The 24,612-nt window shown below is 31.5% G+C and overlaps 1 protein-coding gene across 4 annotated transcripts in view; it reads left to right on the forward strand.

Moving 5' to 3' along the window:
• The window catches only part of LOC100923273 (solute carrier organic anion transporter family member 1B3-like), a 91,877-nt gene that overhangs the window by 47,915 nt on the left and 19,350 nt on the right, over window positions 1-24,612 (forward strand). For 3 of the 4 annotated variants that reach the window (XM_012550671.3, XM_031938421.1, XM_023504506.2), the window contains 8 exons: window positions 4,312-4,424; window positions 5,538-5,684; window positions 9,061-9,159; window positions 15,971-16,216; window positions 18,341-18,505; window positions 20,662-20,857; window positions 22,507-22,672; window positions 24,068-24,252. In XM_012550671.3, coding sequence (XP_012406125.2) covers window positions 4,312-4,424; window positions 5,538-5,684; window positions 9,061-9,159; window positions 15,971-16,216; window positions 18,341-18,505; window positions 20,662-20,857; window positions 22,507-22,672; window positions 24,068-24,252 — 1,317 coding nt within the window. The remainder of the gene's footprint in view (window positions 1-4,311; window positions 4,425-5,537; window positions 5,685-9,060; window positions 9,160-15,970; window positions 16,217-18,340; window positions 18,506-20,661; window positions 20,858-22,506; window positions 22,673-24,067; window positions 24,253-24,612) is intronic. The other variant, XM_023504507.2, reaches the window with a different exon arrangement.

Here is a 24,612-nt window from a genome sequence, read left to right on the forward strand (position 1 = left end):
CGCCCCTCCCTTTTCATTTTTAAGACTAACAATTTGATTTTGCTCTTTCCTTTTTCTAATCAGATTTAGCAAAGGCTTATCTATTTTATTGTTTTTTCATAAAACCAACTCTTAATTTTATTTATTAGTTCAGTACTTTTTTTATTTTCAATTTTAGCAATTTCTCCTTTTAATTTTTTAAATTTCAATTTTAGTATTTGATTGGGGGTTTTTAATTTGGTCTTTTTCTAGCTTTTTAAGTTGCAAGCCCAATTCACTGATTTTCTCTTTCTCTATTTTATTCAAGTAAGCCTCTAGAGATATAAAATTTCCCCTAATAACTGCTTTAGCTGCATCCCAGAAATTTTGATATGTCGTCTTTGTTGTCATTCTCTTGGGTGAAATTATTAATTGTGTCTATGATTTGCTGTTTCATCCATTCATTCTTTAGTATAACATTATTTAGTTTCCAATTACTATTTGGTCTGTTTACCCCTAGCCTTTTGTTGAATGTAGTTTTTATTGCAATTTGTTCTGAAAAGAATGCATTTACTATTTCTCCCTGTCTGCATTTAATTTTGTGGTCTTTATGTCTTAATATATGGTCAATTTTTGTATAGGTTCCATGAACTGCTGAGAAGAAAGTATACTCCTTTCTGTCTCCATTCAGTTTTCTCCAAAGATCTATCATACCTAACTTTTATAATATTCTATTTACCTCTTTAACTTTTTTTATTTGTTTTGTGGTTTGATTTATCTAGTTCTGAGAGTGCAAGGTGGAGATCTCTCATTATTATAGTTTTGATGTCTATTTCTTCTTGCAATGCTCTTAACTTCTCCTTTAGGAAGTTAGATGCTATACCACTTGGGTGCATATACGTTTAGTATATTTTTTAGTATTTAGTATAATATGCTTCATTGCCTATGCTACCATTTAGCAAGATATAGTTTCCTTCCTTATCTTTTTTAATTAGATCAATTTTTGCTTTTGCTTGATCTGAGATAAGGATGGCTACCCTGCTTTTTTTACTTCACCTGAAGCATAATAGATTCTGCTCCAGCCTTTTACCTTTACTCTGTATGTATCTCTCTGCTTTAAATGTGTTTCCTGTAAAGAACGTATTGTAGGGTGCTGGCTTTTGATCTGGTCTGCTATCCACTGCCTCCCTGCCTGTGCTGGCCTGCTCCCACTGATCAGGGAAAACCTTTTCTAGTGATCTTCCAGATTATCTTCAGCTGGTGATCTGTTGTACTGCCAATATTTGTGGATTTTATCAGTCAAGCTCTATTTCTGAGGTTGAATTTGGTAATTAGTAGTGAAGGTATAAAGGGAGCTTAGAATGACTCGTGTGTCTTCTCTACCATCTTGGCTCTGCCCCCCCCCCCCCTACATATTATTTTTTAAATAGCTTTTTATTTTCAAAATATATGCAAAGATAGTTTTCAAATTTGGCATTTCAAAATCTTGTGTTCCAAAATTTTCTCCCTCCCTCAATCCTTTCTCTAGACAGCAAGTAGTCCAAAATATGTTACACATGTGCAGTTCCTCTACACATATTTCTACATTTATCATGCTGCACAGGAAAAAGTCAGAACACAAAGAAAAAAATGAGAAAGAAAATAAAAAGAAAGAAAACAACAAAAAAGGTGAAAATACTATATTGTGATCCACATTCAGTCCCAACGGTCCTCTTTCTGGATGCAGATAGCTCTCTCTATTACAAATCTAATGGAATTGGCTGAATCATCTTATTGTTGAAAAGAGCCACATCCATCAGAATTGATCATCACATAATCTTGTTACTGTGTACAATGTTCCTTCCCCTGTTGTTCTACTCACTTCACTGATCATGAATTGATGTAAGTTTCTTCAGGCCTCTCTAAAATCATCCTGATATTTTTTTCTTATAGAAAAATAATATTCGATAACATTCATATACTATAATTTATTCAGCCATGCCCCAAAAGATAGGCATCCTGTTAATTTCTACTTCCTTGCCATTATAAAAAGGATTGCTACAAATATTTTTGCATATGTGGGTCCTTTTCCCATTTTTATGATCTCTTTGGGATACATGCCTAGAAGAAATACTATTAGATTAAACGGTATACACAGTTTGAGAGCCCTTTGGGCATAGTTCCAAATTGCTCTCCAGAATGGTTGGATCATTCCCAACTCCACCAACATACGATGTATGTGTCTCAGTTTTCCCACATCCCCTCCAACATTTATCATTATCTTTTTCTGTCATCTCAACCAATCTGAGGTGTGTAGTGGTACCTCAGAATTGTCTTAATTTGCATTTCTCTGATCAATAGGGATTTAGAACATTTTTAAAGTATGACTAGAAATAGTTTTGATTTCTTCATCTAAAAATTGTTCATATCCTTTGACTGTTTATCAAATTGGAAAATAGATTGTATTCTTATATATTTCAGTTAATTATATATATATATATATTTTTTTAGATAGGAGGTCTTTATCTAAATCCTTGGATATAAAATTTCCCCCCAGTTTTCTGCTCCCTTTTTAATCTTGCCTACACTGGTTTTGTTTGTACAAAACATTTTAATTTAATATAATCAAAATTGTCCATTTTTGCATTTCATAATGTTCTCTACCTTTCTTTGACCAAAAATCCCTTCCTTTTCCATAGATCTGAGAGGTAAACTATCCTTTGTTCTTCTAATTTGCTTATAATATCACTCTTTATACTTAATCATGAACCCATTTTGACCTTATATCCTTGAGAACTAATGAAGTAATCAATAAAAAATATAGAAAGAGGAAAAAAAGAAAGATCAAGACATATGTATGATAATCACATTAGAGAAGATTGAGAAGAACTCTCAGATGGGAGAACCAGCAGAAAGGAGTTTCATGAATATACTCAGAGGGGCTCATGTTCATAAAGAAAAGATGGTTAATACTAATGAATGAAACAGCTGAAGATTGAAGAGATCTGAGAAAACATCATATTTGCCAACTAAGAGATCATTACTAAATTTTTAAATTCTATTTTATTTTCACTTTTAAATGTTCTCCTACCTCTTCTCTTTACACATGAAATGACAAGAAAAAAATTCATGAAAATACTTATGAAAAAAAATTCCTATATTTGCTAATTCCAGAAAGAAGAAAGGCATGCAGGAAGACAGGTAGGCAGTCAGGTAGGCAGGCAGGCAGGAACGAAGGAAGGAAGGAAGGAAGGAAGGAAGGAAGGAAGGAAGGAAGGAAGGAAGGAAGGAAGGAAAAGACCATTTGAGAAAATGCAACACGCAAATGGGTTCAATGGAGTCTTTCTTAAAATTATAAGATGTATCTATTTAAAATAATCTATAAGATGGATAGACTCCTAATAATAATTGGCATTGCCAGTGAAATTGAAAGGGGGAAGTTAGTGCTCTGATATAAAAAAATGAAAAGAAAGATGACTGAGTAAATTTGGTTTAGAACATTAAGGGCCCAAGAGAAAACTCCCTTAGTTGATCTAACTACAGCATTTACTAATAGCAGACTTTCTAGCAGTCATATAAGAAAAGTAAGAGAAGGGGGCAGCTAGATGGCATTGTGAATAGAATACTGTTGTATTCTATTCAGTACAGAATACTGATCCTAGAGTCAAGAATTTGGCCTCAGACACTTAACACTTAACTACCACTGCAATACTAGGCAAATTATTTTATTCCATTAAAAAATTAAAAGATTTGTACAACCTTACTTCAGTGCTATTCGAACTCTTAGATCTGATTTGAGGAAGTGAAGTTGCATGTATGTATGGGATTTGACAAAAATTGATAGAATTAAAGCCGTTATTGCCTGTTAATTAAAGCTGTTATTGCCTCACTTCCTACTCTTCAATTACTCTGTCTCTGTCTCTGTCTCTCTCTCTCTCTCTCAAGTTCTCCCAAGTCTAAATTGATCAATTTGATGTTAAATAGGAACTAATCTACTCCTATACTAACTTACAGATTTCTATGTCCTTGAACTCATTTTTGCATATGTTATGTTAGAAGAACACAAGAAGAACAAAAATACAAATTTTATAGAGAGAAATTTTTTACCCCTTTAACTGTACTTAAGGGTTTCTTTAATCTTTAGCTGCTGGTAGTACTTGCAAAAGATTATATAGTTATTCCTAAGAATAATAATAATTCCTAAGGTATTCTTGGTCATCATAACCCACTAACTTTGAAAGAGATAAACAAGAATAAAGTCCACTGTAGGGTGAGAAAAGTGTAAAATAAAATTGGTCTACAAAATGAGGGTATGTAAAATTATGAATACTTGATTTTATAAATAATTTTATTATTGCGAATATATTATCCTAGTTATACATATGATCCAACAGCAATTATGAAGTCACTTGACAACTCAACAGTTCCTTGCTCCACTGATCAACATTCAGCCAGAAATAAGACATCATCAATACTATTGGAATCAGGTGAGTATCATTGTTCATGCACTAAACATTGTCTTCTAATGAAAAAAACCCTCTAGGAAAATGGTCAATAAGAGAAGCAATTCTTTTTTCCAAGGTAAAAGATTTAGTGAAATTATGAAACTACATCTAGTCACTAGTTGAACCAATAAAGTTAAATTAAAGAGATAATGAATAGTATATATTTACATGAAAAAAATGATATAAATGCATAATTAAGTATATTATGCTAAAATAACCTAACTTTGAATACATCCAGCCATTCTGGAGAGCAATTTGGAAGTATGCTCAAAAAGTTATCAAACTGTGCATACCCTTTGATCCAGCAGTGTTACTACTGGGCTTATATCCCAAAGAGATTTTAAAGAAGGGAAAGGGACCTGTATGTGCAAGAAAGTTTGTGGCAGCCCTCTTTGTAGTGGCCAGAAACTGGAATCTGAGTGGTTGCCCATCAATTGGAGAATGGATGAATAAATTGTGGTATATGAATATTATGGGATATTATTGTTCTGTAAGAAATGCCCAGCAGGATGATTTCAGAAAGGCCTGGAGAGACTTACACGAACTGATGCTGAATGAAATGAGCAGGACCAGGTCATTATATACTTCAACAACAATATTATGTGATGATCAATTCTGATGGACATGGCCCTCTTCCACAATGAGATGAACCAAATCAGTTCCAATAGAACAGTAATGAATTGAACCAGCTACACCCAGTGAAAGAACTCTGGAGATGACTATGAACCACTACATAGAATTCCCAATCCCTCTATTTTTGTCCGTCTGCATTTTTGATTTCCTTCACAGGTTAATTGTATACTATTTCAAAGTCTGAGTCTTTTGTACAGCAAAATAACTGTATGGACATATACACATATATTGTATTTAACTTATACTTTAACATATTTAACATGTATTGGTCAACCTGCCATCTGGGGAAGAGGGAGGGGGCAAGGAGGGGAAAAATTGGAACAAAAGGTTTTGCAATTGTCAATGCTGAAAAATTACCCATGCATATATCTTGTAAATAAAAAGCTATAATAATAAAAATAAAAAAGACATGACAGAACCAAAACAAAAGGGAAAAAATAACCTAACTTCTTGTGTTTAAAGGTTGCAAAAATGAATCTGGTTCACCCATGTGGATATATATAATGATGGGCAACATCCTACGTGGGATTGGAGAAAGTCCATTCTTACCCCTGGGAATCACATATATTGATAACTATGCTAAAAAAGGACATTCTCCTTTTTATGTAGGTAATGTACTTTTGTGATCTTTGGACCTGCTTTATCCTTTCACCCCATCCCTTTTTTCTAAAAATAAAAAATATGCTTGTCTCATCAGAAGGCATTTGTGTGATTAGATCTTCTCAATTTTTTAATTCATCATTTATTTAGTTTAAAAATTTTTGAGGTCCATATTCTCTCTCTCCCACCCACCTGTCTGCCACTCGTGGAGAAGAACAGTCATATATATTACTTATACATATGAAAGCATGCAAAACATTTCAACATGAACCATATCACAAAAAGCAAGAAAAAAAAAGTGAGAAAATTTTACTTCAATTTATACCTAAAGTTTAGAAATTATTTTTCTGATGGTGGTCAAACATTTTCATTGTTAGAATTAGCCAAGTCACACTTGATCATCATTATGATGATGTTATTACTGTATATAATAACCTAACTGTTCGTTTCACTTTGCATCAATCCATAGAGATCTTTTCATGTTTTTCTGAAACCATTATCCTTGTTATTTCTTAGAGCATGATAGTAGTCCATCTCAAATATGTGCCACAACTTGTTCAATCATTTCCCAACTGATAATTATCCCCTCAAATACCTATTGTTTGTGATCACAAAAAGAGTTGCTAGAAATATATTTGTGCATATTGATCCTTTCCCTTTTCCTTTGCCCTCTTTGGGGTACAGAGCTAGTAATGATATTTCTGGGTCAAAGAGAATGCACAGTTTTAAAATTGTTTGGGATAATTTCAAATTGTTCTCCAAAAATTGTTTGGATGAGTTAAAAAATCCAACAACAATTCTTTGGCTATCTATTTTTCTGCATACCTTCCAGCATTTGTCATTTCTAATTGGTCTAAAGTGGTGCCCCAGAGTTATTTTAATTTTCCTTTCTTTAATGAATAGTGATTTAGAGCCCAAGAGTGATCACAGATCACTTCAATTGTTTCCCCCCTGAAAGCTGCTTGTTCCTATTCCTTGAAAATTTATCCATTGGGAAATGTCTTATTTTATGAATTTAAGTCAGATCCTTGTATATTTGAGAAAAGAAACATTTATCAAAGAAAGTTGTGAAAAAAAATTGGACATCACCTCATTATCTATGGTATTCTTTATCAAATGTATTTTCCTTGATTGTCTCTTTCAAGTAAGTCTGTTTTCCTTTCGCTTTGTCTGAGATATGATTGCTACCACTGGCTCTTTTTGCTTCAGCTGAAACAAAATAGTTTACAAGAGAGAAATATCTTCTCTCTTGTAAACAACATATTGTTAGATTTAAATTTCTAAACCCTTCTGCTATCTGTTTCCATTTTATAAATGAGCTCATTCCGTTCACATTCACAGTTATGGTTACTAACTATGCATATCCCTCTGTTCCAATGAGAGTAAGCAAATTTTCAGTGCTTTTAATGTGGTCTGATCTGGGAAGAGGCAACTCCTCATCTGTGATGGGCACTCTGTTTTTTTACCCAGAAAGGACCTTGCTCCCTTGCAGCCTGGAGAGCTAGTGCTCCTTTTGGTGCTGAAGCTGTTACCAGGTCTTCCACTTTCTTTCAGCTACAAGTACTAGTTTTCCCCTTTGCCTTGAAACTCTGACCAAAGCCCCTAGTCCTTGTGACTCATGAAAAAGATTTCTCTCTGCTCTGGAATTGCAGGACCAATTCTACAGAATTGTATGGCCAATAATGTAGCCAATCAGAAGAAGATATACATAGTGTCAGAAAAGGTTCCCCATGATCCTTTTCTGAACAGTAGTACAAAACCCTTATTGTATCCGGGCTCCTCCTGAGCCGTTTCCAAGGTCTGTCACCATATGCATTCAGGTTTCACAGACCTTCCAGCCTGCTGAGGTTTTTTGTTTAGTCTGGAAAAATCTCATCTTGATTGACTCTGCAACTCCAAAAATTTTGACTTGCAATTTTAAAGTTGTTTAGAAGGGAATGTTTCAAGATTTTGGCTAGGTTGCTCCCGCTAATCTGTTATCTTAGTTTTGTCTTTACTAACTTCAGTTAAGTTTTGGAAAACATACCCTTATCACCTATCCTGTCACCTGATTCCTAGGTTATTATTAATGTTTAAGGGACTTTATTACTAAGCAAAGTAAACCAAGCAGTAGTTAAATGAACAAAGATGGAAATTATAGGAAATATAATTATCCATTCAGGTCCTCTGTGTACAATTCGAGAAATAAGGTTGTTGTTTTTTTTCATTTCAGTTTAATTTTATTTATTTTAACTAGGTCAGAGAGCTTAATTTATATTGCTTGGATTTTAAGCACAATTCTAGGTTTTTAAGAAATGGAAAATCAGTTTGATAAACCTGCTAGACATCTGACTTTGGGCATGAGAACCCCAAAATTGTAGAAAATGAATTTTAAAATCCTTTTAACTATAGGCAAGGGAGCTCTAACTTTCTTTGGACAGTTGATTGAATTGGAGCCTGAGATATTGTTTTGTTGATTGTCTAGTCTTAAAAATCTAACAAATACACCTTAAATTTTAATGTGCACATGCATATATTTTCCCATTGAGATGTAATTGTCAAATATTTACCAGCACAATACTTTATAAACATTGTTTCAGCTAAGCAGGAGTACAGCAGAAGGGTCAAGGAATGAAGACATCTCCAGACTGGAAGCCTGGTATATCTATATAAATAACTGTATCTATATCTATATAAATAACAGGAATGATAGATGACAATGAAAAGGATAAAAATAATACTAATGATGATGATGATGTGATGACTAAGTGCATTCATATAACTTCTTATGATTTGCAAAATCATCTAATTTAAGCCTCACAGTACCAGTGGCTTCAAACTTACTGCCCAAACTTCTAATAGTTATCTCCTAGTGAGTTCTTTAATTTATGCTGTCAGAGATGCAGGCATCTTGTAAATTGGCACATGGACCCCTTATTATGTATGTCACCCAAGAACTTAAAGTGATTCTTTTGATGGCATAAATGAAATGCTTATTTGATACTCCTTATGTTGTCTTATAATCTTCCAATGTTCACATCATGAGCCATAGAGTAATCAATGTCAATTAATTTTCCACCACTAAAAGGACATAGCATTATTAGAATATGTAACAATAATCATTTTTAAAAATATTTTTCTTGACTTACCTTTATAATAATATTCCATTAATATATTTCCATTTTTTCTATAATCCATTTCCATTTCCCATATTTTGTAGTTTCATCAATACATTTTGATGAAAAAAGAATTATTTTAAAGAAAGCTATTTCTTCAACAAATTACCATGTTATACACACACACACACACACACACACACACACACACACACACACATACGTATATATACTATTGAAACCAATAAAATATTGTTTCTTTTTAATGATTGAATTATTTTATATTTCAGGTCTTTTGCAATCATTGAGTTTGACTGGTTCAATAAGTGGCTTTCTCCTAGGATCACTTTGTGCAAGAATATATGTGGATATTGGATATGTAGACCTAAGTAAGTACAAATAATCAAAGTAATTTTTGAAGAACTTTATTCCCTGTTCATCATGTTTTGAAACAATTCATTTCTGATTAAAACTTATAATATCTCTATATTGAAAAATAAGATGAAATGATATTTTCCCACTTTGCAAATATAAAAAGCATGGATAATGCTAACAAATAAATTTTAGATCATTTAGAATAAATAAAATTTAGATATACATTTAACAAATTCAAGTGAAAATAATATATTCAAATAATCATTTGGTATTTCCATATGTTACCAAATAACTTGTTTTGATAGCTTCTCCTAACCCAAATTCACCAGAGATTTATAAAAATAGTTTTTTTTGAAGAATCTAACATGAAAGTGAAAATCATTATATAGATATTAACTTAGTATTTGACAATATAAACAAAATATTTCATTTAAATAATCATCTAATAATTATCTCTCATGAAATTGAAGGACATTGACTAAATTGAGTAAATAAAATTGTTTTGAAAATTTTTTTCCATCTAAATCTTCCTGTAATTACACAATTACTCATTGAGTAATGTCTGGGGCTGATTGACAGGTACACCTGTGTTTCATGTTTTAACATTTCTGTGGAGAGTTTTCTCCAGAAGTTATTCAAGGAAAATCACAGGAGTCATATTCAAATCAATGTGGCTATAGCTTATTTGGATACCTGATTTCTCTAGTGTTCTTTATGAAACAACTTCATTTTGAATAGAATCTCATTTAAACCATAAAGGAATCCTATTTTATCAAATGTCACACTCAGAATTAACTCCGAGAGTCCTTTCCACAAAAGCCCTCTTTCATAGTATGTGCTTTTCTTGAAAAGCAGTTTCACAAGGGTGTCTCTGTAAAACAACATTGGAAAAATTGTTCTTGGAGTTTTAAATAAAATACTAGCAAGGAAATTATGGCAATTCACTGTGAGGAGGATTAATACCAGCAATGCAGAATTAGTTATATATTATGAGAACAGCAAAATTTATTGACCAAATCAGTAGGAACAACAATAAAATATATGATTCTATCAACAGATATAAGAAAAAAAAAACTTTGATGAAATACAAGCCATCTTTAATAAAGCACTACAAAGCAGAGGAAACAATAGAGTCTGTCTTAAAAGGATAAATCATATCTATCTAAAACACATACATAATAACAAATAACCATACTAATCTAATATTTGATAAACCCCCAAATCCATGCTTCAGGGATAAAAATTCACCATTTAACAAAAAATTCCTGGGAAAACTGAAAAGTATTTTTGCAGAAACTAGTCATAGACCAATATCTCATATAGTATACTAAGATAAGGTCAAAATGGTTTTATGATTAAGACACAAAGAGTGAAATCATAAGTAAATTGTGAAAGTATGGAAAAATATATCCATCAGATCTATGCATATGGGAAGTCTATAACTAAATAGATAAGATCATAAGAAGTAAAGTAGGAAATTCTGATTACATGAAATTAAAATGCTTTTAGACAAACAAAAGTAATGCTGCCAAAATTAAAAGGAAAACTGAAAATTGAGGTGGGATGAAATTTTGGAACTATTTTCTCTAATAAAGACCTCATTTCTCAAATACATAGGGAACTGAGTCAAAATTATAAAAAATGACAGCCATTCCCCAGTTGACAAATGGTTAAAGGATATGAACAGGAACTTTTTAGAAGAAACTAAAACTATCATTAGCTCTCTACATCACTACTGATTAGAGAAATGCAAATTAAAACAACTCTGAGATGACAACTCATACCTATCATATTGGGGACAAGACAGAAAAGGAAAATGACAAATGTTGGAAAGGATGTGGAAAAATCAAAACACTAATTTGCTGTAAGTGGAGTTATATACTAATTCAACAATTCTGGAGAACAATTTGGAACTATTATATAGGATGATATGTCTGTGAATCACTTTTGACCCATCAATATCATTTCTAGGTCTGTATCCCAAAAAAGATCAAGATAAAGGGGAAAGGACCTATTTTAACAAAAATATCTATAGCAGCTCTTTTTATAGTATCAAAAAACTGGAAATTTTGGAAAGGCTTATTAATTGGAGAAGGGCTAAACAAGTTGTGGTATATGATTGTTATGGATAAGACATAGTGAATAGAATGGTTTCAGAAAAATTTGGAAAGATCTATATGAAATAAGAAAAACCAGAAAACAAGGACAGTAAGAGAAATATTGTATCACTACCTGTGAATGTCATTATATTCTAATTAAGACAATGAAAACAAGCTCGATCTAAGATAATTTCAAAAGTCCCAAGACAAAAAATATGTACTTCCAGAGTGTTGATGAGCTCAATGTAGATTAAAGCATATTATTTTTTTCATTTTCTTTATGTTTCTGTCTTTTTTTTGCAACATGACTAAAATGTAAATATATTTTGTCTAATTTCAGAAATATAATTGACACATTGCTTGCCTTCTCAATAGATGTGAAAAGGGCAGGAGGGAGAGACTTTAGAACTTAATTTTTTTTAAATGAATGTTTAAAACAAAAATAAAACAGTTGAACTAAGACATTGATCCTGGTCTCATTGATTTTGTGGATCTGTGGAAAACAGGAAGATCTTCAATTAACTCTTTCTTTAAAACCTTTTAATTGTTTATCTTGGTAGAATCTTCCACAGTTGACATGGCTAGTAAGAATCCTGAGACACCATGGATAACTAGAGCATGACTAAATCTGACTGCCTGACATTGTGAGGCAGTCTTCAAATATTATATAGGTTTAGTGTCAATTTTGCCTTCCAGAGTCAATTAATAATCACCAAAGTAATAGTTCCAAAGAACTGATAAAATAAGTACTCAAAAGCAGGTAGTGAAATTATAGCAAATATTTAATGACAATTTTTAGAAATTATCTTCAATTTCTACCATGGTAGAATAAGAAAAGATCATTTAACTATGCATTAAAAAAATGTGGACTCTACTATACTTGGTATAATCTACCATTCTAGATATTAATTTAGGCAAATCAATCTCTGGGCTTTTGTGTACTCTAGCAACAGAGTTACATTAGGTAACATTTAGGGTCCCTTCTGACCCTGAAATTCCTATGGTGTTATGATCAGGTATAGATCCTGGTATTGCCTCTGAAAGAATTCAGGCTCAGACAGTTTCCAACCCAAACAAAAGTATTTTAATGAGATTTACACGTTCAGCAAGTGGGCAAAGCTCCCTGAAAGAGTCAGCAGCCCTGCAAAGAAAGACAAGGAATTGTGTAGAGTAAATGGTATTGATTACATATCACAAGATATTTACCTTTTGAAATTACAGGAGGAGTTTTCTAATGTGAGGAAGTCCTAAAGCTTTGGTGAGACTGCATGCAGTCACATAGAATGCATACAAAAAAGCCCATTCAGAGGGATATTATTGTATGGTAATGATATTATAACTACCATATGTAGAAATTTTTCCTTTTAACCTTTTTATGCTTCTTTTGAGTTCTGTATATGGAAATCAATTTTTTTTTTGTTCAGCTCTGGTCTTTTTAGCAGAAAAAATGAAATTCACCTGTATCATTGAATGTCCATCTTCTTCCCTGAAAGATATTGTTCAATTTAGCTGCATAATTGATTCTTAGGTGCAATCCAAGTTTCTTTGCATTTTGGAATATCAGATTTCAGGCTCTTTCATCCTTTAAGGTGGAAGCTGCTAGATCCTGGATAATCCTGATTTTGGCTCCTTGATATTTGAATTTTTTCCTGGATGCTTGCCACATTTTTCCTTGATATGATAATTTTGAAATTTAGCTATGATATTCCTTGAAGTTTTCATTTTGTGATCTCTTTTAGGAGGTGAATGATAAATTCTTTCAATGGCTATTTTACCTTCTGTTTCTAGGACACCAGAGTAGTTTTTCTTGAAGATTTCCTGAAGATGATGTCTAGGCTCTTTTTATCATCATGGTTTTTAAGAAGTCCTATAATCCTTAGATTGTTTCTCCTAGGTCTACTGTTTTTCAGTTCAGTTGTTTTTCAGATAAGGTATTTTACATTTTCTTCTATTTTTTTTTTGTTTTATTTGACTGATTCTTTATGCCTCATTCAGTCAATCATTTCCATTTGTTCATTTCTAATTTGTAATGAATTATTTTCTTCAGTTACCTTTTTTAGCTCTCTGTATTTAGCCGATTGAATTTTTAATTGAGTGGTGGAGCCCACACCACTCTGGAACTGTGTGCTGCCTGCCCTAAATGCCTGGGCTCAGTCCACCTGTGCTTGATCCACCTGCACTTAGCCCACCTGCAGTTGGCCTGCCTCCTTCCATGCCTAATTGAAACAGATCTTTAATGGAGATCTTCGAAATTATCTTCTGCTGGAATTTTGTTTCACTTCCAATAATTGTGAATTTTTTCACCCCCAAAACCAGTTCAGAGGTTGATTTGAAGGACAGGGAGAGCTCAGAAAAAAGTCTTGTCTCCTCTCTGCTATCTTGGCTGTGCCCCTCGGAGTTTATGTGAATCTTTCTAGGTTTTTCCTAAAATCATCCTACTTGTGTTTTCTTGTAATACAATAATATTCCACTGTAATCATAAACTACAACTTCTTCAATTATTGTCTAATTGAACAATAATTGAGACTGTCTCCTCAATTTTCAATTTTCTGCCGACAAAAATAGCTACTATAATATATCCTGGTACAGATAGGTTCTTTTCTAATTCTTTTTTTTTTCTCTTTGGGATACAGACCTAGTATTGATATTTATGGATCAAAGTATAGCCCTTTTATAATATAATCCATAGGCATAGCTTCAAATTGCTCTCCAGAATGGCTAGATTAATTCACAGTTCCAGTAACAGTGCTTAATTCTCAGCATACCTATGTGGCACAGTGGATAGAGGATCAGTCCTGAAATCAGGAGGATCCGAGTTCAAATCTGGGTCAGACACTTAACACTTTCTAGCTGTGTGACCCTGGGCAAGTCACTTAACCCCAATTGCCTCAGCAAAAAACAAAATAGTGCTTTATTCTTCCAATTTTCACACATTTTCTCCAGTATTTATTATTATGCTTTTCCATTCTACCAATGAATATTATAGACTCAGCATGGTACCTAAGAGTTGCTTTACTTTAATTTGCATTCTGAAATTAATAATGATTTAGAGCAATTTACTTTGACTATATGCCTTAGATTTCTTCATCTGAAAACTACCTATTCATAACCTTTTACTATTTATCAAATGGGGAATGATTGGTATTATTAAAAAATTGACTTCTAGATATTTGAAATATAAGGTCTTTATCAGAGATACTGGCTGTATTTTTTTTCAGTCTGCTGCTTTCCTTATATTTTAGGTTGCACTAATTTTGTTTATGTAAGACATTTTAATTTAATATAATCAAATTTATTTATTTTACATTTTATTATACTTCCTATCTGCTGTTTGGTCCTAAATTGTTCCCTTATCCATGGATATGATAGGTAAACTATTTTGCTTTCCTCTACTTTGCCTATGATATTACCTTTTATGTTTAAATCACATATCCATTTTTACCTTATCTTGGAATATAATGTGAGATATTTGTCTAGATTATGATGTAATTTTTTTCCAATTGTCCCAGCATTTTTGTAAAATAGTGAGTACTTGTCTAAAATACTTGAATCTTTGGATTTATCGATCACTAATTAAATTAGCATTGACATTTATTACAATGCCTTGTGTGCCAAATCTATTCCACTGGTCTATTATTCTTTTATTATCCAGTACCAGATTGTTCTGATAATTACTAATTTATAATGCAATAGTTGTTATGGCGAGGCCACCTTCCTTCACATTAAAAAAAAAATATATATTTCCTTGCTATTCTTGACCTTTTCTTCTCCCAGATGAATTTTTTTTAAATGTTTTCTCTCACTTATAAAATATTTGTGATTAGTTTGGTATGGCACTAAATAAGTAAATTAATTGAGATAGAATTTTCAATTTTATTATATTAGCTCAGCCTATTAAGGGCAATTGATATTTTTTCTGATTGCTTAGATCTAAATTTATTTTTGTTAAAAAAATTTTGCAGAGGCAGCTACGTGGTATTGGGGGCAGTTAGGTGGTATTGGGGGCATCTAGGTGGTGCAGTGGATATAGCACCAGCCCTGAAGCCAGGAGGACCTGATTTCAAATCTGGCCTCAGACATTTAACACTTCCTAGCTGTGTGACTCTGGGCAAGTGACTTAACCCCAGTTGCCTCAGGAAAAAAAAATTGCAATTGTGTTTGTGTAGTTCCCAGTTTTCTTAGCAAGTAGACTCTCAAGTCATTTATATTGTGTGCAGTTGATTTTAACTAGGATTTCTCTTTCTATATCTTCTTTCTGGCTTCCAACAATTTTTAGGGATTAATAGTTTAACTTCCAACAAGCTTGAAATTCAAACTCTTAAAGATAGGGTCTGGTTCTTAGTTTACCATCAGATATTCAAATTTGATAATTTATTATTATAATACATTTCCTTGAATATGGCAAGCATAAATTTTTGTTGTACTATGTTTTATTGAATTAAATATCAGGTATAGAATGATGCATTCTTTTACAACATGGTTTTGATATGTTAAAGTATAGTAAAAAAAATAGTAAACTATTAATATTCTTAGTGCTTTGTTGTATCCCTCATTAATCTATTGCTTATATATTATTTTTCTAGTATGAATGCATTTTCTCATTGTCTAAAGATAAATAGGCTGATTTTAATTTCAATGAAAGAAAATGTTAGCAACTTTTGCAATCACATTTGCATTGTGAAATTTATTTCTAATTATATTTTTAATATTTTTTTTTAAATTATAGGTATTATTTCAATAAAACCAACTGATTCCCGGTGGATTGGTGCTTGGTGGCTTGGTTTTATTATAGCAGGCATTCTTATTATTCTTTCTGGAGTGCCATTCTTTTTCATACCTCCGTTCCAGAAAAAAACAAAAATGGAAAGTAAAGTTCCAGCATCTTTATCAGCATCCAATACAAATGACAGAAGTAGCCAAAAACTGAATTTTAAAAATCCTGAGCAAATAAAGGATCCTCAAGAATTATCAGGTGAATAATTAACAAATGTGTCTAATTTACTTATCTATGCAAATTAAGGATTTTTAAAGATAATTCCAAATTACAACTAATATAAAAATCAGTAATCTTTGTGAAATAGAATTGTATTTCAATAATGCTTTTCAAACTCATTTCATCTAACTACAGTGGCTTCCATTGTAGTCTTATTAAATTTAGTGTGCATGCATAATAGAGGGGAAGAAACAGTGAAAATTCAATCATTAATGTCAGGTTAAAAAAAAGTCCATCATATTAAGTGTGCAATCCTTAGATAGATCTCAGAAAGTGTATAATCCTTAGATATATGTCAGAAAATGAAATCACAAAACTGAAAATTATATAAAGATCATGTACTAAAGTCTTTTCATTGTATACATTAGAAACTGAGTTCCAAAGGGTTGAAATAGTTTCTCCAGACATGCAAGATTCATAACAAATTGAGGACTAGAAATAATGAAGGTTGAAATGTTTACTGGAAAAAAAAAAAAACAAAGAAGCATTATCTCAGAGTCTGTAGATTGCCTCCCATACTAATAAGAGGTTTGCCCTATGTCCTCTCTATTCAGAAATATATCTTTTTTTATAGAAATTTGTGAAAGCCATGGAATTTATGTTTTAATATGTATAATGCATATTATCTATTTAATACATCATGGGATTTAGAGTAGAAAGAGACTTTAGTATTCTTATCCCATAAATTTTACAGATTAGGAAATTTAGGATCTGAAAACTAAAGTTATTTGTCCAAAGTCACATTAAATGATATGTAATAGAACTGGATTCAAATCCAGCCTCTAACATCAAATCTATGGATAATTTTAACATCATTCCTAGTTGCAATTTTGTTAAAATTTAACAGCAATATAATGAATCAACATCTGAATATATATTTACTAACTCTTACTATATGACTTTTACTATATCATAAACAGTAAACTACTACTAGCTGAATAAAATCTAAATATTTTTAGATGATATTCAAGATCCTCCAAAGCTGGTACCACCTTATCTCTAACTTTACCTCAAATTATTTCTCACCAAAAAGTTTAAGTAATAGCCAAAATATATTATTCTCTTCCTGACGGCTACTTTCTACATTGCCTTGATAAATCTACACTTTCATATATAGCTCTTCCCCATTCATATAATATATTCCTTTACTCACTTTTAATTAATTGCAATCCATTTCCCTTACCACAGTCAATAGGAAGATTTAAATATATCTAGACATATTTGTTTAGTATACTTAATTATTTCTCTTTCTCCCTATTTTCTTCAAACACCAATATATTTAAAAATCAATTCTCAAACTCTCTCTATTTTGTCCCAATCGTAATAATCCCATGGATTTCTATTCCCTCACTATTCCCTTTCCTCATTATTCCTTTCTCCCATACATACATGTTCTTGATAACTACGTTTGTGACATTTAGCAAATAAAAAGACCCCATCTGGTTCTTTTAATATTAGGATAATAATGAGTGGCTACATGAAAATAAAATTGTATTATGGATATACTTGGGCTTTGGTATATTACCAGTAATTAAGAAGTGGAATAAAAGATATCATCAAGGAAATATATATTCCAAAACTAAAGGGAACAAATCATATGGTGAATACAATGAATAACACATGAAAAGTAAACATGCTTCACTAAACTCCAAAAAATGGAAATGGCCAGAAGAAAGTTTGCAGTGTATTACTGGCTAAATACTCTGTAGAGAAGCTATGGAAGAACATGACTAAAAGCTTATACAATAAGAAAGCCTTCCCCACTATGCTCTTGAAATATTAAAGTAAAGTGGCATGATTACCAATACACTGACACTATTTTAATAACTACCCCTGAGAAATGACAGAGAAATCCGATTAAACAACATGGTGAGAGCCAAGAGAAATGAATATTTTAAAGCCCTTCTGCCATAATTCACATTATCTCTTTGGGTCTCAGTTTTGTCTTCTGTACAATTAAACTGCTTTGTTTTTAGCTCTAACATTCTATGATTAATTGTTTAATCCAAAAGTCTAGTAATATTTACCCACAGAGCAAGAAAAACTATTTTTGAATGTGTTGAATTATATTTTCTCAAAAAGACTTTTATTTTTTTCTTCTAGGATATTTTCATTCCTTGAAATGCCTTCTTAGTAACTGGAATTACATCATCTTTTTGACTTATTGTTTATTTTCATATATTTGCATAATTGTAAATCTGACATATCTACCAAAATATTTAGAACAGGAATATGGTCAGTCAATTTCTAAAAGTAATTTAATATTTGGTAAGTATTACTATTTGACTTTTACTATAGTAGATACAATGAACAATTCTCACTAAAATTTAAAAATATTTTTATTGGTATTCAATGTCTTCTAAAATGGATACTATCCTATCTTTCTGATCTTGTTTCACATTAGTAACCATCAAAAAATTTAGATTCTAGCCAAAATGTATTATTTTCTTCCCAACTATCATTTACTTCATTGCCTTGAGCTTTACTTGCCTCCAGCTCTTCCCAATGCCTATAATATTCTTCTTTCCTCCTCTAAATGTAAGGAATTCCAAAGTATCCTTTCTAGTCCCATTTCAAGTGCCATTCCTTGTAAGAAGTTTTATTTCCTTGGTCAATAATGACCTCTCAGTTCCAATCTCATATAGTACTCTGCTTCATACCTCTCTAATTAATTTACACGATATTAAGCAGAATAGCTATCTGTTTCCATGAGAGAGTCTAAGCTTCATGAAGCAAGAAATTAAATTTTCCCTAAACGTTTATTTTCCCAGCCCTTACAAAGTGTTTTTTTGTGTATCAAGTACTTAATAAATATTGATTGACTTGATGGACTCCAAAATGATCTTGTCTCTCATCTTCTCCAACTAACTGCTTTCACAATCATTCCCCTTTCTCAGTGCATGGAGAACTGAAATTGAAACCAGAAAGACTCTGCAAATTTGAACTCAGACTCTTAATAGCTATAGGATTCTAGGCAAGTCACTTAATCTAGTTAGACTCCCTTCTTTATCTGTTAAAAAAATTGATGAAGCATATGGAAAACCACAAATGGGTTCATGGAGAGTTGAATATAAATGAAAAATGACAACATCTATTGGTTTCTTTCTTGGAGCATAACAAAAAGAACTGTGATTCACACATTTTGTAAATAGCCCCTTACCAATATCTCAAGTGTATTTGTTCTTCATCTTTCAGCATTTTCACAACCAACTATCAGGGGGGGAAAAGCTATCTACTCTTTTAACAAACATTTCCACTCTTCATTTTCCCCACAATTCTTTGTAATTTGCCTTCTGATTCCATCACTCAAACAAATTGTTCCCTTCAAAGTGATCAGTGGTTTTTTATGGACACATAAGATGACTTTTTCTTTGTCCTTATCCTTTTGACTGTAGTAACACACACAAAAAAATGGAGTCAATGAAGGTTTAATAATTAAATCAGCACAAGATTTTAATTTCAAAAAATTCTCCTAGGCTAACAGATATTTTATTTCAACTGTTTTTACAATTCATATTTTTTCAGAGATTAACAATACTAGACCTTTTTTAAAAAATCAGAAGTACATCCAACTAGAAATAATTTAACTTCCAAATCTACAGACAATTGTTGCAACCAGAATTATCAGCTCTTTGTCCTAGTGATTAAGGACACCAGAATGGCTCAGTAACCAAGTTAGTTCAATGACCATCTTGAAAAAACAGCTGTTTCTTTTTCCCTGTCTAACCAGGAGACAACTCAAAAGGGGGTCTTTAGAAGGAGTAGCATAACCAGATCCCATAATGGGAATAACAAACCAGAAATAATCAGACAAAAATCGATAGATGTAAATATGATCTCTGAATTACCAAACCAAAATTATAGAGTAACCTGTGGAATCCCTCAAGAAATGATTGTTGACCATGAATTTTTATGTCAGTCTCAAACCAAACCAAAAATTTTCCTTTGTTTTTAATGTCTACAACACAGTGATTTGGACCATTATGAACAAACAGCATTCTGAGAGATCCTCCCCAAAATGCTGTCCAACTCTCCCAATGTAGAATTAAGATTTATGTCTGATTTGTAATATTGTAAATAGATCAGACCAGCTCATGCTGTAAGTAATCCCAAAATTGATTACTGACCACTCAAATCAGAGGTTTGTCAGTTTTAAACTATGTCAGAATTGTATTACTCATGAATATAGACAGAGAATATAGCAAAATAATACAATAATGACAAATAATAAACAGACCAAATTTGTTTAATTTCCATGGTACAAGAAACAAATAAATATATAATACAAGCAGGCAATATAGGACAAAGAATGCTAATTTGTCTCCATGGTTTTCAGTATTTCAATTAAGAAATGTTGATGTTGATCAACATTTGTCAATGAACTAAGGTTAAAAACTCAATTATTTTTCTTTTTTCTTTTCCAGGAATAATTATATTTCCTTTCACTGGTATTTCACTTTTCCTGGGAGGATATATTTCTAGAAAATTGAAATTGAACATTATTGGAACTGCCAAATTTTTACTCATTTGTCATTGTTGTGGCTTTGTTGCACAAACACTGATGTTGACATTAAACTGTGAAAGCAGACCAGTAGCTGGGTTAACAGTAGCCTACAAGAGGCATGTATCTATTATTAATCAACTGTATAATTATACATGAGTTCTGCATTACAAAATACTATGTTTTTTTTAAATTTTAAATTAAGTTAGATTTTAAAAGATACCATTGCTTAAACACCCAATTATACAAATGGATAGAAGTTTGAAAATTCATTCCTTATATTACTTTCCTTTCAAGAAACCATTGCAATCATATGAATTACTGTATTATTTTGAAAGTCCACATAAGTACATTCCCTAGTCTCATTCTTAGTCTACTCTAATGTTTAACAACTTGTTTTATAAAAATAACCTTCATTATTTGGAGCCAAAAAATTTGAAACCTAAATAATTATATAGGACTTTAAAGTTTACATGTAACTTTAAATATTTCATATTATTTTATTCTCCCAACAATCTTATGAGTAGTTTCTCTTATTCTCAAAATTTCAAAGATGAGGAAATTGAGGCTGAGAGAGTTTAAATGATTTACCAAGGGTCATACAATTAGTAAGTATCTGAAGCAATGTCTAAAATAATGCTTCAGACATAATTTAAACTCAAATGATTTATCAAGTCCCAAAAGACTTGCCACATCAATATTTACTTACTTTGTTAAATTTACCCTCACCTCCCAGCAAAGATCATTGGCTACTTTCATTAATATTAATATTTAGTTTGTCCTTATCCTTGCAGTGAAAACTACTCCTTTTTCAGGATGTATGAATGATAGCTTAACTGCTGAAATAGCCCAGGATTATTTTCCACAAGACATCTTATTTTCTCTTTGCAACTCAGAGAGGAACAGCAGCATCACTATTTTGAGAATATATAAATTAGGCATAGTATTATACTACATCAAGAGAATCAACTCACATAGACCGTACCATGCTATTTACAAAAATTTGCCTCCATATAAACATTCTTGATTTTTCAAGATTGATGTGATGCAGCAATATGATATAGAGAGCTTGATCTGGAATCAGGAAGAGCAAATCCAGTATAAGAAAACAAATCAATCTATGACACCTCCAGTTACTTCAATGTCCAAATGTGCAAAATGAAAATAATAACAACATTTATATCCCACAATGCTATAAGGATACAAAGAGACAATCTTCATAAAAGACTTCAACTCTAAAGTATCGCAAATGCTATTAGAGATGTGATATTAGGAAGAAAGAAAATGTTTATTGAGCACCTGTAATGGGCCAGGTTCTGTATTAAGTATTTAAATATGACAATAATGATATATAACTTAGAATGATATCTAATATGTTTGTATATATGGTGCAATGTCACCTATTTTAATATTACATAATATATTCATATTTTCCATTCATATATATAATAACCTTCATCAAATAAGAAAGTTGATTCCTGGGGAGGAGAATTGACTTGTCCAGACAGATTGCAAATTACCAACAAAATGGAAACCTAAAGCTAACTGTGTCACTACAACATTCTCTTCTGGGAAAATAGTGTCTCTTCAAACATATGTAATTAATGCCATTGTTTTTCCTCCTTAAATTACCTTTGATAACTACAATTAGTCCCAATATTTTTAAATACAGAAGTAAATTGCTATTTTAGTTTTCTGCATCTCTTTAGGATATAACTTTCTCTTAGCGTTCCCTAATCTCTGATAAATGTCTACATTTTGACTACAGAAATGATCCACAGGGAGATCTTCAAAATATCTCATTTTCAGAGTGTAACTCAGATTGTAATTGTGATGTTAATCTATGGGATCCTGTCTGTGGGGATGATGGACTCACTTACATATCCCCCTGTTCTGCTGGCTGTAAATCTTCAGCAGGTTATGGAAAGGAGATGGTATGTATGTTGATTATTGTCCTTTCTTCTGCATTGCCAGATACCTCTCCCCCTCCTTTTCCAGAAATTGAAGTGTAATCAAATAAATTCTGTCCTAGTTCCATGAAAAGGAATTTTAATCTATTTCAATATGGTTCTACTTAAAATTCCCATAATTTTCTAAAACAAAATACCACTCCTAGCCTACATGTGTTGTGAACCACTACTCAAATATAAACTCTTTGGGTTCAGAGCTGGTTTTACATTTTTATCCCCAACTTTACTATAGTGTTTGTTATATTTGTTTTGTTTTTAAATTTTATTTAATCCCTATAATTGCATAAGAAATATAAACAATATAAATAGAAGGTATTTTGAGAAAGTAGGAGGTTATAAGACACATAGAAATATAAAATGTCCATTCTCATGCAGTCATATCACACATTCACTTTTATACATATATAATATGTAAATATATGTGTGCACATATATGTATTTATAAGCTCACACAAATACTAAATCTTGATTCACATTCATAACTATTTGAACAATAAATACAAAATGGTAAGTTAATGTTCTTTCATAATAGTGGATAAAAAGATATGAATAAATGATGAATATAAGTATGTGATTAAGTTTTCATGAGGTTGGAGCATATGTTATTTTTAAATGATCCTAATTATTCTTCCTTTTGTGTGTGTGTATACATAAATATATATATATATATATATATATACACATACATACATATATGTCTGTATACATATATACACATATATGCATATATACATATGTGTATACACACACACATCTATATAGATAGATAGATGGGAGGTTTCTTTTTGAGGCAGAGTTAAGTGACTTGCCCAAGGTCACACAGCTAGGAAGTGTTAACTGTCTGATGTCACATTTGAATTCAACTTCTCCTGACTTTAGGATCAGTACTCTATCTACTGTGCCATCTTAGTTGCCTATTGAGGTTTTCTTTTTAATATAAAAAGCATAAAAGTAATACTTGCTTCCAAACATTTTTCACTGATAGATCAAACTATAAAGAACATAGAAAGAGCACAAGGAGACCCAATTTATCTTTTACCCTAAGTCATAATAGTAACAGGGAAGAGCACTGAACTTGAATCAGAAGACTTGAGTTCAAAGTCCATTTTTGTCATACTCTTCAATTCTCTTCCTCTTTTTGGATTTTAGTTTCCTTATCTAGAAAATGAGGAGTTTATGTTAAATAATCTCCAGACTCAAAAATTGTGATCAAATGAAGACATATAAAAGATATTTAAAATTCTCCAATATTTTGTTTAGTTGTTTGTTGCTTTATTCTTTAAATACAAAGATTTTCTTGTATTCTTCATTGTGCTTTGTAAATTGTATTTTATAATAATTCAAAAAAAATTTTTTTAGGTTTTTCATAACTGTAGCTGTGTTGAAGTTAATAATTTCCAGTCCCAAAATTCCTCAGCTCATTTGGGTGAATGTTCAAGGACAAATGATTGTTCAAGAAAGTTTATTTATTTTGTGGTAATACAATCTCTGGCTCAATTTTTCTATGCACTAGGATATTCCCCAGGAACTATGCTGACTTTTATGTAAGTAATATGAAAATCTTTGGTGTATGTGAATTACCAAGTAATTCTTTCATTAAGAATCAAACAGATAAATAGGTAACACTGATTTTCTTTAGTTTCATAAAAATAGGGAAATGCTGAATTTATAAGATTAAGTTATTCCCAAGAGTTATATGCCAGTTTTTTCCCATAAAACTACAATTCTTGTTTTCTGTTTAAATTTCTTTTTCATTATGGCAAATATCTAAAATCTGAGGTCAACTTTAGATGATGTAATTGTTTTTTTAAAAAAAGAAATAAAATGTTGATGTCTTGTTATATCACCTCCTGACATATCATGATATATCCCTTAAGAAATGAAACTGATCAAAAATATAGATT

This window comes from Sarcophilus harrisii, chromosome 5 (genome assembly GCF_902635505.1).
Source record: "Sarcophilus harrisii chromosome 5, mSarHar1.11, whole genome shotgun sequence".
In the NCBI taxonomy this organism is placed as follows: Eukaryota; Metazoa; Chordata; class Mammalia; order Dasyuromorphia; family Dasyuridae; genus Sarcophilus; species Sarcophilus harrisii.